Consider the following 15,280-nt stretch of genomic DNA (forward strand, 5'->3'; position numbering starts at 1 on the left):
TGCTAGCTTTTCTGTTCCGAATTGAGATAGTAGAAGGAGGTCTTTAAGACGTCTGGGGTACGATATTGGACGTCTAGTGAAACATCTTATGAAAAAGAAGTCTTGTATATGTCCATTTTAGGGAGTGAGACGTTCAGACCTAAAATGAACGTCTTTACGTATTTAAGACATCCAGTGCTTATTGAGTTGAGAAATGAAAATGACTGGAACTGCACGCTGGTTAAAAATAAGAACTAATTACTTATTGTTACTTTTATAAATGAATATAGAAAAGCTGCTTTTAATATTGCGCCAATCTGATGTTAAAACCTCTCATCTAATATCCTACAATCGATGCATAATAAAACGTTTAATTTGACTTTAGAACGTCATATAGCGGCGCCGCGAATCGTCTGAAACGAATAACACTTTAAATTTCGGAGCTCCAAAGTTTTCTCAACTGGAACAAACTTTCCACGGTATTGAACTTAGAAAAATTGAAAACTGCCCATGGAACACTTAGCCAGGCCTCACGGCGCAATGCACCGTAGCATCGAAATTTCCTAGTCGCGACATCGCCGCGCAATACCAATCTCGAAACAGGGATCCCGCAATTACGGGACGAGGAAAAAATCGCGCGCACACGCGCTGAACGCGACGGGAAAATCAGTTTAACTCCCGAACGAACCTTCGTCGCCTAGCACGGCTAATCCCAGATCCAGGGGGAAGTTCACGACGGGGGTGTAAACCCGAGAATGTTGCGGCTAAGCCAACCCCCTCTTCTATCTCCCTCGCCCTCGCGCGCCCACCCCGGTCGTGCTCCACCAGTTCTACACCTCTCTCCGGTCGTCGTCTACCTCTTCGTCTCCATCGGTTGGCAGCGTTCGGGCGCGATACCTGCTGCGAGAGCCTAGGCCAACCTCGAGCTTATCCCGACGACACTCGTTCGATACCGTAAAAGCCTGCGCCCCGCGCGAGGCGGGGGGGGGGGGGGGGGTTAGGGGGTGGACAGGAAGCAAGAACGAAACGGCGGAGGATGCGCCCGAAGACGGGGCTGCAACCTATCCTACACCACCCTCTGCAACCTCCCCCGCGGCATCTCTCTTCTTCTTCTTCTTCTGCTTCTTTCTCCTCTCCCTCTTCCGTCAGCCTCTGCTCGCAGCTTCTCGCAGGCCAAGGATCGCGCGGCGGACCCCCCACGCGCGCCGAGGGATCCCATAAAATAGCTCGAGTAACTTTTTTACTTTATCACCCCGGCGGCCTTCTTCTTCCCCGCGAGCCACTTGGACCGACCGGCGCGAGCACACGACCGCCGCCGCGACCACGACCTCTCTTCTTACACCACCCCAACTCGTCCCGTACCCGATTCTTTTATCTCTCGCCTTTCCTGCCCACCAAACTCGCCCCGACGTCGATAAATTCATCCTGATTCCAGTCAACGGGACCAGCGACGAACGGAACACACCCCGGATCGCCCTTTCGCCGATTATCTTCGAGTGCGATTTATTTCTCGGCGGGCCATTCAAGGCGCTAACTTTCGACGTTCCTCGACCGCGAGAAGCTTGCGAAAACAACCGCTTCGAACTGTTATAGGTACGGTGACGATCTTTATGCAGAATGCAAAGTTTTTGGGTAAATTGATAAATTTTTCCTGTGTTATATAATTTTAATAAAACAGTGTTAATAGATCAATATTCTTAGTTCCTTTCAATTTCTTCGATATTTTATGTTTCATGAGCGATGCCCTATTATCGTAGCTTTCGCGGATGTCATCTCTTCAAACTTAGCACCGCATATATACAATTAATTGTTAAAGTAAATTACTGGACTTAAAGTGTACGTATCAGTAAGTAATCATAAAGTATCCCAACCATAAAGTATCATATCTCAAAGAGAAATTATACTTCAATCCTGGAAAAGTACATTCCCATGTGCTCGCGTATAGGACAGCCTCGTTCGTCGCCGCGCTGTATCGTTTACACGTAATTCGCGTCGAATTTTGTCACGCAGAAAAAAAAAACAACCAAACTCAAAACACAGCCATGTCAAAGGGTTCTCGTCTATGCGTCTCGAATATCTAGCAATTAACGTAATAAATAAATCGTATTTCCGCGAGGTGTTCGCGGGGCGCGGATGCGACGCTCGGCTGTGCAAACGCGTGCAGACGCGATCGCGCGAGACCTTTTTATCGACGATAAACTAATCGAGCCAGTTTGGCCGGTCGTCGACGCAGCCGGTAGGCTTTCGTCGTCCGGAGAAGTTGCGCGCGGTGCCGTCCCGAATCGAAAGTTGAAACGTTTCCTAACGAACTTCTCCTTTTCGCTCGTCGGAGCTGCCGCCTCCCTCACTTCGGATACCTTTCGTTTTTCCAATTAACGAGGAATTAGGGGTTCGTCGAAATTTACCGGGTAAGAGAGGGAGGGAAAGAGGAACGTCGATGGGAAACGGAATTGAAAAACTGACGAACGGAGAATCGGCGCACGGGAGGGGGGAGGGCGAGGAGGAGGTGGAGGACGGGCCCCTGTCGCGTATCGTTAGCAGGGCGTCGCGCGCGCGCTGCGCTCTTTGCTTATCGCGTACGTGTCGGTTTTTTGACCGCGTCCCGCGCGCGAGCCACGCTTTGACCGTTCCCATCCCTTTTCGCGGCCGTCCGCTCGTTTTTCCGTTACGTCTACTCTGTCAATTACCGATAAAAACAACGACGGCTCGGGGCCGTAACACGTCGCTGCGCCCGACGGAACGTAAATTATCGCGGTTCCCCGTCGCGATCAACCACGCGGAATCTCCACTACCGAAAGGTCCGCGCCCCGGGAATATGCTCAAAGGACCTACGCCACGTCCATCTCGCGGCGCCAAACATCCATTTCCTTCGACATCGTCGCCCGAAATTTATCGTCGACGTTCTCCACCGCAGCTTCATTAAATCCATAATAAGCGATCGCTTTATTTTGTTCCAATTGTTACGCTTTAAATAATTTTATATACTTATTATTATTGAATTAAACCAAAATTTCATTATTGATAACTGTAGTACATAATGAAATACTGTAAAATTGTAGTCCGCTGTATACGGTTTATATGGTTATATATTATATGGTTATATTATATATGGTTATATTATATATGGTTATATAAACCGTATACAGCGGACTACAATTTTACAGTATTTCATTATGTACTACAGTTATCAATAATGAAATTTTCATGTTACATCATGAAGTCATGTATAATTTTCAGACCTCGACGATTTGATTTTAGATCCTATTAGTTTATAAGTTCTCGATTGGTATTTCATTGACGACAAATATCCACGGAAGCATTAGGATTGAAATTTCGTCGTTCAGTAACTGTATAAAATAAAAATGGATTACGCTCGATAATATCGTAATTCAACTAACGATTTAAAGCTCGTGACTTCCCAACGTCTAAAATACTCAAATTCGCTTTATTTTAAGAAGAACAGCTTATTCACAGAAGATGATAAATTAGTAAAATGACGCAGGGTGTCTCCGAGTAAATCAAGTTTCTCGACGAATGTATTCCTTAACTGGTACGATGCACTGCAATAAACACGAGTGAACCAAATGGAATTACTTTTAGAGTAAGGCAAGGATCACCGCAAAAATTACGTTCCATAAGTGAAGAGCTTCGTACGGTTGGTAAGTCGATGGTGACAGAACGAGGGAACGGGTAACTCTGTTCTATTCTTGAGACTCCGCGAAATCTCTGATCTCTGAAATTGCATTAAAGAATGACACGTACACTCTATATCGGTCTACTAGAGCCTTCTAAATGCACTAAAACGATAGCGTCGAGAAGGTAGATAATTCTATCCTTCGAATCGAATTAAATAATTCTGCATACGCTGCGGATGCACAGGTGTGCCGACGCGGTGAATTCCACGGGCGATGCCTCGGAGATAAGCTCGGAGGTAGCAATTTTAGCCGGCCGGATTCGCGAATCTGATTGTCAGAGGTTGTATTTTCAGAAAGATGCGCGGAAGTGACGAATCGGAGGGAGCGCGGCGGCGGCGGCGGTGGCGCGCGCGCGGCAAAAGCTGGGTTGCGAAGAGAAAGATAAATAGATGGATAGACAGGAAGCCGGCGGCGGCATCCGGCCGTCGAGCTTTCGTCCCCGCTACCCCTCGAGGATGATTTTTCGAGGACGCGCGACAGCGAGCGAACCTCCGAGGAAATCTTCGTGCTCGACCTCGGCTATTTCCCTATCCGCGACACAGACGGGGCGGATCTGCATTAACTATGGATTCAGAGCTCATCCTCCTTTCGAGATTCTTTTTGCGGTTTCCATCTTTACCGTCTCTCTATCCTTGCCACGCCGCCTTGCGTCCGACCTTCTCGGGACCCGCCGCGGGTCCTTTGACCGGGACAGTTCTCCATCCGCGGGCCGATGGATCGCGGCCGTCTGTGCCGGCGGATTCAGCCACCGAATTAAAGAGAAGCATCGCCGACAATCGGCGCGCGGATTTCTCGCGGCCGCGGAGTTCCAGGCTGGCCGGGAACGGCCGGGAAAAAGCGACAATGGAAGCCGATTCGTAATCGGTTTACGGCTACACCCTCTCGCCCGTGGATTCATCGCGATTCGAAATTTTCTAAAAACAAAAACACCGATCTCATTTTCCCCCCTCTATCATTATTTTCCCGGCTATCGAGCGCGCTTCCCTCTGAGCTCACTGTAATTATTCCCGGGGAAAATTTCATAAAATAATTACCGAATTATAACGTTATCGTATTCACTGGCAACATGTACATAATCCCTCGGAAATCATCGACCCTTCGAAATTCACCGAATGCTGCGTTTAGCCGAGGCGCGGCTACACAAGTTTCCCCGTGTGCGCGCACGAACCGGAATCGATCCCCCTCATCGACGAAGTGTGGCTTCAATTAGCAGAAGCTCTGCAACCCGGTTGGTGTAAAAAGGACGCGAAGATCGCGAACAATTAATTACCGAAAATGTTGTAGAATAGGTCGCCCGTTGTAGCTGCGGAGTCGGCTCGCAGTGCTCGGTTGAATTAGCGAGCACCGAAGCGACGCATTCGCGTAATTACCGCGATTACCGGCCCTGAAATCCATTCAATGATCGGCCGAGATTCGTCATTCAGGCGAAACACGCGGCTATCCGTCGATATCCGTGTAAAAGCATAGGACCGAAGCTGTACTCGAGCGAGACGCAGCCTGCTCTGCTGCCGAGAGAGCGAGCGCTGCGCGAACGGACGGACAGGCCCACGAGGCGTTCCCCTCGTCTGTCCGTCTCTCGTCGTCTCCGGCATCGAGAGCCTCATGGATCGCGATCCATCGCGTCCGACGATCGGTTCGCTCTCGCACAGTAGTGTCTTCTTCGCCGCAGCCTCCTGCTGGTCGGCGACAGTATCGCGATTCGCCGACGCAGCAACGAGTCGCTCGCCGCGCAAACGAGCAACGAGCACGAAACTCGACGGCGCGCGCGACCGTCGTAGATTCGTCGCGCACTAAAACTAAACGCGACGCGGACGCGCGTTCGAGCCCCGGGGCATCGGCCGCGCGGGCAAAGAGGCTGCTCGCGCGAATCGGTGCCTCGGGGCTGCCTCGCTCGCGATTCGCCGGGCAAATTCGCGCGCGCCTCTCGCGGAGGCGTACGCTCCCGTTGAAACACCTCCGGGGCGATACAGTTCGCCTTTCACTTTTTCATTATCCCCTCGGAAGCGTGCACGCGACGACGCGTGTCACGCGGCGCTACGTATCGACCGCGCGGATCGACCGCCTGTCGGCCACCGTCACGCCGGCTGCGTGCCGCGACGACCGTTTTTCTCTGACACGTATCGCGCGATTAACTCGTTGCCGTTTCTTTGATAATCTCTCCGCGACGGTCTCCGCGGAAAATGCCGGGAAGAAAACTGTTCGCGTCGCAGTCGTTCGCGCCCGTTTCGAACGTAAATCATTGCGGTTGAAACGAGCGGTGGGCGACCGAACGTCGGCAATTTGTAAAATAGAAACGTTCTTTTCCGCGCGACCCGTCTCGAGCGGAGTAAATTAAACCGATTCGAAGCATGCCGTTTTCCATCGAATGAGACGAGAGTACGCGGCGATAGGGAAGCATAATTTAGTTCGAGGCTGTAAAACTTTTTCAAAGTTACACCATTCTAAATCACATTAAGGTCGCGATGCCGTCGCGGCTCTTAATCGTTCGACGATCGCGAGAATCTATGGCCCCGTTTAAAGGGGACCTTGAATTTCTTTCCGACATTTTTCGCGGAGCCTCGCGAAAGTTACGGCGATCTAATTGAATGGAGTGCCGTGATAGGGAGACGGTCGCAGAGACACGCATCCGGTGGAACCCTGCGGCCGAATCGTCTCCGTTCGAGATGGAACGGAGAGGACTCGGGGGCAACGGCAATCCGCTCGGCGATCCGCGCGGCGATCGTTGCGCTGAAATTTGCGGTAGAGTTCATAGTGTCCGTGTGTCGCATAGTATCGTAGCTCGTTGAACAATTTCGCGGCCGAAGACAGTTCGTGAGAATGTCAATGTCCGCGCGTGCAACACTGTCTTTCGCGCAAATTGGATTTCTCTGGTCGATTACTCACCACCATTCTGCGCGACAATCGGGTCGAGTGCCACCAACAGGACGAGGAAAATAGGAGTCATATTGACCACCCTCTTTCCCGTCTTCCCTCGGTCACCCCTGATCACTGCACACTTATTACCACCGATGCAGCGTTTCCACCTATGAAAATACAAATCACCCTCGTCATAACATACCACCTTCACTCCGCTGCCTGGACGTCGAAATCACGGTGGAAGAACTCTGTTGGGCGACCGGTGGGTCGCCGATCTGCCGCGGGGGAGGTGTGTAGCACTATTCAGGGGAACGGGGGGAAACTCGAAGTGGACGGGGGCGTGAAATGACAAAGGTTTTCTCTCGAGCAGTGCTTGGATCGCTCTCTCGGATCACAGGATAGGCGACGACGATCTTCCGTCGCGCGCGGGCAATTCACTGGGGGACATTCGACTGTCTCGTCGCGTAAAAAAATACTTTTCGCTCGGTCGATGGGTGACGGACAACGCGTACTCGCCAGGGAAATGGAAACGCTTATTCAGCGAGAAGCGGGCGTAACTATCGACACGCGCCATTTACCATCAGCGGCCCCGCGTTCTATATCCTACGTGGAAACGGTCAAAGATAAAAACGACAAGTTTTCCGCGAGCATCGTTAACGACCGCACACTCTCCTACTTGAACGCGAGATAGGCGCCGAGCCGCATTCACATCATCCCTTTGCCAAGACGCTTTCTCTCTCCTCTTCGTCTTTTTCTTCTTCTTCTTTCGCCTCCTCTTGCCGTCGTCGTCGTCGCCGCCGCTGCTGCTCGTCCTCGTCGTCCTTCCTTTCTTCTTTCTTGGCTGGCAATCGCGAAAGGAAGATCGATTTTGCGAACGACGTCACCGACCTCGTTCCCAAAAAGCACCCCGTCGACGTATTTCCCTCGGGGACGACGCACTTCGTCTCCGTTTCCCGCGACCGTTCCACCGGCTCCTCTTCTTCGCCTCTTCCGCCGCTAACAGCCAGCCTCGCGACCAAACAGACTCGGGAACGCCGTGATCGTGATCGTGATCGCGAACGAACGTCTTCTGCCGCCTTTCCCACCCTCCTGCGCCCCGCCGAAATCTCTCATGCCCTGCCGGCGGTCCGGTAATCCCGATAGTCGGCAAACGATTACCCAGACTCTTTCTTCCGATGATTCCACGACCATCCCATATTTTTCCGTGCGCGCCGCCCGCCAGCTAAACCTCCGGTGTTCCGTCAAGGCTCCGTCAAGGGGGAAAGGCGTTCACCCTGGTGCCCGGAAACGTCGACTCGGCCTCCGCCAGCCGACGTTACATCGCCAAGCCGGTAGTAATCGGGCCTGCTTCGCTCCTGCCAGCCATCAACAGGACCGTCCTCCTCTTCATTCTACCTTCGTGAATTCACCACCCTCGGCTCCGGCACGCTCCCCGCCGCCCTCTTCTGCTGTCCTTCGATCCTCCTCGAGATCGCTGGAACGAACGCTACTTCCATCGACGATTCCGCTCAAGACAAACTGCCGGCACACACGCAATCCTGGACGAACTTCCGGCGAACGCTTTGGTGAACCCCGACCGGAATATCACTGGCAACTCTTCGCGGAACCCGTTGAACCCGATTTTATCCTTTCGATCTCTCGGCCATCTCGATCCGAGAGCTTCCTCCCTCTCCTTTCTTTCTTTCTCCCTTCGTTTTCGCCGTACGCTTTCTCGTTGCCGCCGCCGCCGCCGCGATTCTTCCTGACGTTTCCGTGCGTGCTTCTCGTTTCTGGTGTACGACGATCGTACGACCGGTTCGAGCTGTTTACTCGACCGCGGGGACAACGGGGACTGTTCCGGGGACCGAGACGGAGGGGGCAACGCGCGCGGCTCCGTCCGCGAACTCGCGGTTCAATTAGAAATCGGTCGCGGGACGCGGGATCGCGTTAGGGGTAGTTTTCCGAACGCGCGCTGCGGCTTGACTGACTCACCCCCATACCCCGCGACGATACCCCCTCGCGGCCTACCGGCGGCCGAGGCGCATGCGTCCAATCCCCTCTGGTTCAAGATCCGACCACGAAACGCGTACGAATTTGCGCCGGGAAAGATTTTCGCCGCCGTCGACATCATCGTCGTCGTCGTCGTCGTCTTTAAGGCTCGTCGAACCCTCGAGCGAAATAATGGCGAACAATCGACGGCTGCGACAGACTGGCCTCGATTACGCTGTCGATCATTTATCTGTTCGATTTGCTCTACGAGACCGTGCTGGGTGGAATCCGAGGAATGTCTAAGAGAAATCGTGCTATTTTCCTGGGGTGGAAAGATCGGTGCCGAGGAGGAAAGTGAAAGAATCCTCGGAAAAAGAAAAGCGGGGTAAGAGAAAGAGAGATAGAGGGAGAGAGAGGGAGAGAGAGAGAAGCGCGAGGCGCAGAGAGGGTGGTTTCGGCGTCGGTTTAAACGCGACGCATGCGTCCCCCTCGTAGGAGGATGTCCGGGGTGAGCCGACGCCGTGCTCTGGCCAACGTATCGCAGTTTCTAGCTCGATGTTTGTCCGCGTGGTACTCCCAGGGACGGCGGTGCTCGTGGCGACCACGAGGGTGCTTCCGGAACACACACGGTCTCTCCGAAAGGACCCGCGAGATCGCGAGAGAGAGAAAGTACACGCGTGCCGCGATCTTCGACGCTTGCGCGCCCCTGGCATCGTGGAGGGTCCCGGTCACGATCCCACTCGGAGAGAGAGACAGTTCCTTTTCTTTTTGCCTGCCCCGAACCACGGACACCGTTCGTCGTCCAACCACGGAACTCGGATGGCCCCTGGGAGTACGGCGGCCGTCTTCCAGCCCGGAGAGCCGAAGAAAACCGCGTCTCCGACCGCACCGCACTCTTTCCGAGCGGGTAAGTTGCCAAGCGTGTGTTGTTGCTACTTCGAAACAACTTCCTCTTCTCGTCTCTCGTCTCTTGTCTCTCGACGAACCCGGTCTCTCCTAGCGCGCGCAGCATCTCTCTATCCGGGTAGAGGTCGAGACGCGGCTCTCGCCGCAGCGGTTCGGTGCTGGTAATTTTTCGTTTCGTGTGCACCGGTCATCCTCGCGTTTCGATCCATCGATCGCCAGCGGATCCGCAACGGTGCCGGGACGCGGAAAAAGCGTGCGCAGATAACGAAATTACCGGCCCCATCGCGACGATGGGATCAAACCGCGCCAGATACCAGACGTCCGACACGGTTCGGCGTTACAATAACCTGTCTATTAGAGCCCGGGATCGCGATTAGGCGAGCCCCGCCGCGAAACGAATGCAACCCCGCGGCCCGGTAATTCGAGCGGATGCATCGCGCCGATATTTCGCGCCAATTTTTCGAGCCGCTATCTTCGCGCCGTCCACCGTGCCGTTATAACCGCGTATGGGTCAAGGGGGTTTTACGCAACGAGCTAATTAATTAGACGTCCGAAACCCTCGCAATAATCGATGTTCTTTCGTCGACGCTAAACTTGGTTTAGCTAAAATTGGTTTACTTTTAAAATACGTCACGAATGGTTTTTCTTAGATTTGGTGCGATCTTTATTGGAAGACGTGCTTGAATAAATAACTTTGTTACGTCGCCGCAATCATAATCTTTAATCAAAAAGGATGAAACGGATCATTTAGCGCGAAGATTAGATCTCGCGTCGCTGTCAGAATCGTCCCGTTTCTTTAAGAACACCGTCGCCGGATTTAATTCGAATGCGCTGCTACACGTCTAAAATTGAGTAATCAATTGTGACGAAGTTGCACGCGCCGCATCGCGGAGCCGATTCGATGATACTGCGCGTATAATTAGCCGGGAAGTCGCTTCGAAACTAACGGAGCCCGAACTTGTGCACAACTTTCCGGTGCTGTTGAACTGCGTACAGGCAGTTTCTCCCCCCGGCGAACACGTAGCATCCCCCCCCCGACACTTTTTACTTTTCGCGCGTCTCCGCCGAAACTCGGTATTTTCTGGACATGTGTCGTTAAACTCTGTCGCGGCAGTCCGAGAACCGGGGGAGTCCGAAATAGAGCAATCCGTCGCTCTTGAAAACTCTCGGAATGGCCGTGCGCGCGGGTCGTGATGGGCATCTGGGGGTGGGGGGCAGCGAGCGCGTTAAGAATCCTCGGTTACGGTGTTTTTTATTCGACCGCGATAAAATCTATGCCGATCGTCGAATGAAAAGTTGTTGTCCGGGAGGGTAGGGAGGAGGCAGCAGCATCGGGAAGAAAAGACATAGAGCGACGGGTAACGATCGTTCCGATCGCTGGCAGTCGGATCGGCCGAGGCCCGAGTCGGCCGCGTAATGCTGTTCTTCCGTTGCGTCCCGTGTAACTAAACTCCCCAAGTATCCTGTTTTACGAGCGACCGTTCCAGAAATACGCGGCCGCCGATGGCGAGCGAGGCTTTGTACAGGGCAACGGCGACGCTGTCCATTGAAAACCGGTACCAAAAAGCAGCAGCAGCACCCGGGGCCCCGGTGCCGGCCGCGCGAGCCTGTCATCCGATAACGTTTACGATAGATTTCCCGGGCTTTTTCCTACCGCCGCCGAAGCGCAACGGTCTCTGATCCACTTAACCGGAATTACGAATTTATAATCCGGATTAACGTATTTCGAAACTACAAAGGCCGACGGATTGCAGGGAACACATTATATTCCGCAGTGACGTGACTGGACGCGGCAGTCCGCAATAAGGCAAAACGATGCTCCGTTTAACGGTAGCGCCCGTTCGATGAGTGAGCGAGCGGGGGCCGCAAAAACCGGTTAATCGTAAGCTCGCCGTTCGGCTATCAACGACGAGTCGTGCAACGCCACGCCGCCGTATATTCCCTCGAAAATTTGAGCAAAATCGCGCGAGTAATTCGCGGGGGAAAAAAGACCACGAGAAAAGTTCAGACGGCACCGAGCCCCGCCCCACTTTTAACGTGCGGCAGAATTTCGGAAAAACTGCGCGAGCATAATGTTCCGCGTGCTCTCGAAACTACGGCGAACGAAATAAATGAAAATTTCCGCGGCGCGGCCACTTATCGAGCGCGTGCGAGCCGACCATACGCGTGTCCGCGGATTCGGCTCGCGCGCGGACCGGATCGCCGGAAAAAAGGGAACGGCGGGCGAGCGAAACCGGCGAGACGAGACGGCCGCTCGGTGTCCCGCGCACGATCGTGTAAAAACGTCGCGGAACAATCGCGCATCGCGCGCATTCTAGTAACTTATGAATAAACATTTCTTGGCGCCGTCCACTGGAAAATTACGCTCGGTAATATCCGTATCCCCGTTGCCATTCTCCGGCCTCTCTTTCCCGGCTGGTGGTCCGCCGCCGCGCTGCCCCCCCCCCCCCCCCCCCCCCCCCCCCCCCCCCCCGACCCTGCTCCTTTCTTCTCGTCCGCGGCGGATGAAAATTCCGGCGCGGCCGAAAGGAATTCAAAAGCGACGGGGCGCCGGGAAAAGCGAGAGAAAGAGAGGCGGTGATTTTTCAACGATGCTCTCTCCGGGCCGGGCCGCCGCGCTCTGAAAATTGAGCGCGAGCTCGGGAGTGCGCGAGCGGGAAGCGGCCGCGTAAAATAATTCGGACGCGACCGCCGCGCTCATAGTCGCGGCCCTCCCGATGTTTATAAATTGTAAATCGAGCCCGCCGTAGACCGTCGGTCTCTCCGGTCGTCGTGGACCGCGATTAATGTTGACACGGGCTCGGTTGCGTTGATAATTAGTTGATCGTCGCGTTGATGTATACCGCTCGGCGCCCGGTAAAAGTGAATTTGCCTCTCGCGCGTCCGCGCGACATAGTGCAGCGGCGCTCGTCGTCCCGGGGTATATCGATGCACTTTGGTGTTGATTTACTAAACGGAGTTGCGGCTTGGTTATCTTGCTACCGGTCCGCGGAACAACAACAACAGCGGCGGCAGCAACGATAACGGGGGCTGGACAGAACGCGTCCGTAGGAAATCGCGGGCGAGCGGCGCGCGGGTCTCCCGAAGTAGCCGATGATTAAATCATAATGGAGTTCGGGTCGACGCAATGAGCCGCGCTTTCTACGTAAATGAAAAAACCGCCTCGCGGTCGGCTGCTCGCGCTGCAGCGGGGGACGTGTATCGGTGCGCGTCGCTCTTTCCCTGGTAAATTACGCCCGTTTTAATTAACAATTTCTCCGGGGTTGAAACATAATACCGGCCGGCGGGCGATTTTCGTTAAACTTCAACGTTCGACGCTGCGTGTCGACAATTTTCGCTCTTTGTGCGATTCATTCGCCGCTCGTAATAAGCCGGCGTGTCGCGATTGGATCGGGCGTAAATCGTTTCTCCGCGCGGGCCCCCCCGCGAGCTTCGGCTCGAATTCCAGAGTTTTCGTCATCGAACGATCAAAGCGTACGAAACGGGGAACAGGGCGCGGGCGTGACGAGGGGAAGATGGGGTGGGGGAAGTTTTCACGACGGCCGCGTAGAAATCGGCACGGTTTTTCGATAACACGCGTTTCAGGCGGTCGCGTTTTATTACGCAGTAAATTTGCCGGTAATCGAGCACGTAGACGCGAGAAACGAGTGTATGAGAACGGCAAAGATTCGAATCCCTCCGAGAAACGTTTTCTCCCTTCCGACGTCCGCCCCTCGCTCGTCCCTCTCTCCCCTCCACCTTTTTAATGGCCTTGATCACGAAACGAGTTAAAAATCAAGACCCGCTCGAGCACGGAATCCGCTCCTTCGCAAAGAGACTCGCGGGGCGCGCGCGCGGCGGCTCCGCTCGGCTCGGCGCCGCGTCTCGGAAAGCTCTTCGCTCGCGAGCCGCTTGCGCCGGCGGAGAAAAGATAATGTCTCGCTTGAAAAGTCGCCGCCGCGTCGTTATATTCGTCGGAGACGATTTAATTGGCAGAACACCCTCTAATTGAATCGGCAACTAGTAATCGGAGAGCAGCGTCGTCTTTCCGGCCGTCGCCAATTACGCTCGAAATCGTAATTGCGGCTCGTCGCGGGCATCGGTTATCGCCACCTACATAAATTTTCTCGTATCGATCGAACCGGCGTTCGCGTACGGGTCCGAGTATCGATCCGGCGCGACTCGGCTCGACCCGACCCGCCGTAGATGGAAAGAAAACCGAGCGACGCGTCGCGTCTTCTAAAAAAGAAGTCGAACGCCCCGATAACGGCCTGTTAATGACTCGCGACCATCCCCTCTCGTCGCATAAAGCGCCGAGAAACCGAATAATCCGGAGCTGTTCGGCAAAGATTCGTGAACAAAGTTGTACCCTAGATCATCAGGCTATAGGCGGTCTCTGCTGTCAAGTGATATTTAACAGGCGTGGTTTGTTTCAACTTAAAATTATTAAAGGAAAAGATCGGATTTTTTGGCTTCTATATTCCATAAGTGATGCAGAGAATTTTTATTTTGCGTAAAGTTGCGAAGTCTAGACATAAAGTCATCCGTCTCGACTCCACCGCGAGCAAAGTAGGCGTGGCCGGCACCGGATAGGCGTGGCTCCGCGGCTCCTCGCCGCCCGGAGGAGAGAGCAATCTTTGCGCCGCGTCACTTTTAAACCGCAAGAAAACGGGGATCGGTAACGAACCTTCTTCCACGGTACTTAGAGACGTTGCTCCAATCCGCTCCACTCGGCTCGGATCCCGGGGAACGAGCGGCGAGGAAACGAGCGGGGCCAAAGACGGAGCCGAGAGATCCCGGGATGGGGGATCCCCTGTCAAAGGGGACTCTAAGGAAATTTTCGCGGAAAGGAAAAATCTGTAACTCGACGGGAGTAGTGCGGAGAATCCAATTGTCAGTGGCAAAGGAACCGCCGCCGCCGAGGACGACGCCGTCGACGCCGGCGTTCCGAGTTAGACCGAGAAGGGACGAACAAAAGAGGGGCTGAAAATCGGGCGGAAACGGATTAAACCGGAGGAGCCCCGTGTCTTCGGGCTTCTCGCCGCGCGAACGTTACGCGATCGAACTCGACAAAGGGATGCCCCGGCCGTGTTTTCCGCTCGCGGAATCCCGCCGGCGTCTAGGACTAGATCATCGGCGCGGCCGTGGACCGGGGAAACGCGACAAGACTCGGGATTCCGATCCGGACAAGAGTAAATCCCTTCGAAACGGCGCCGGGCTTTTTGCCGGAGAGGAATTCCGGCCGCGATCCCGCCGTATGGAAATTTTTATTGCGACATCGCGCACCGTTCGCGGAAAGGAAATCGGGCAAGTATTAAGCCCGTCTCTTCTTCTCCGGCGGAGCGACTACGGTCGTCGTCGTCGCCGCAGCACCGCCGCCGCCGCCGCCGCGGAAACTCGTAGCTCCGTATCGTTCTGCCGTAGAGTTCCGCGGATCGAATATTAAACGCATACACGGCGAAATAACGGGAGATTGCGTATCGCGGCTCGGCCACCCATAATCGATCACGAACGTCTCCGCGAGCTTCCCTCACGATCGCAAACTCCGCGCCCACTATTCCGTAGGAGCGAGGAATCGATCAAAATTCCGATCCGCCGGCAACCAGCCCCATCATCGTCGACCCGGTCGGGAATAATCGGTCCACTCGGTCGGAGCTGAAAAACAGCACCGACCAACAAAGTCTACATGCAGAAAAATTCGTTCCACTTTCCGCGAGGAGATCTTCCCTCGATATCGTTTATACTTGCGGGCGGACCCGCAACGCAATTAACGCTCAAACGGCGGGCCCTTCTCGACGAAAATATAACCGAACGTGCTCAACATAATTTCATAATTTTACTTCGCAGTTTTCATGAAATATTTTTCAAACTCCTCCTTCCGGATACGGTAATGCTCT

At 54.1% G+C, this 15,280-nt stretch overlaps 1 protein-coding gene across 10 annotated transcripts in view; it reads right to left on the minus strand.

Moving 5' to 3' along the window:
- The window catches only part of Lar (tyrosine-protein phosphatase Lar), a 411,512-nt gene that overhangs the window by 243,150 nt on the left and 153,082 nt on the right, over window positions 1-15,280 (minus strand). For all 10 annotated transcript variants that reach the window (XM_078179954.1, XM_078179955.1, XM_078179961.1 and 7 more), the window contains exon 3: window positions 6,558-6,697. In XM_078179954.1, the coding sequence (XP_078036080.1) occupies window positions 6,558-6,618 (61 nt within the window). In that variant the 5' untranslated portion in view covers window positions 6,619-6,697. The remainder of the gene's footprint in view (window positions 1-6,557; window positions 6,698-15,280) is intronic.

This window comes from Augochlora pura, chromosome 4 (assembly GCF_028453695.1).
Source record: "Augochlora pura isolate Apur16 chromosome 4, APUR_v2.2.1, whole genome shotgun sequence".
NCBI lineage: Eukaryota > Metazoa > Arthropoda > Insecta > Hymenoptera > Halictidae > Augochlora > Augochlora pura.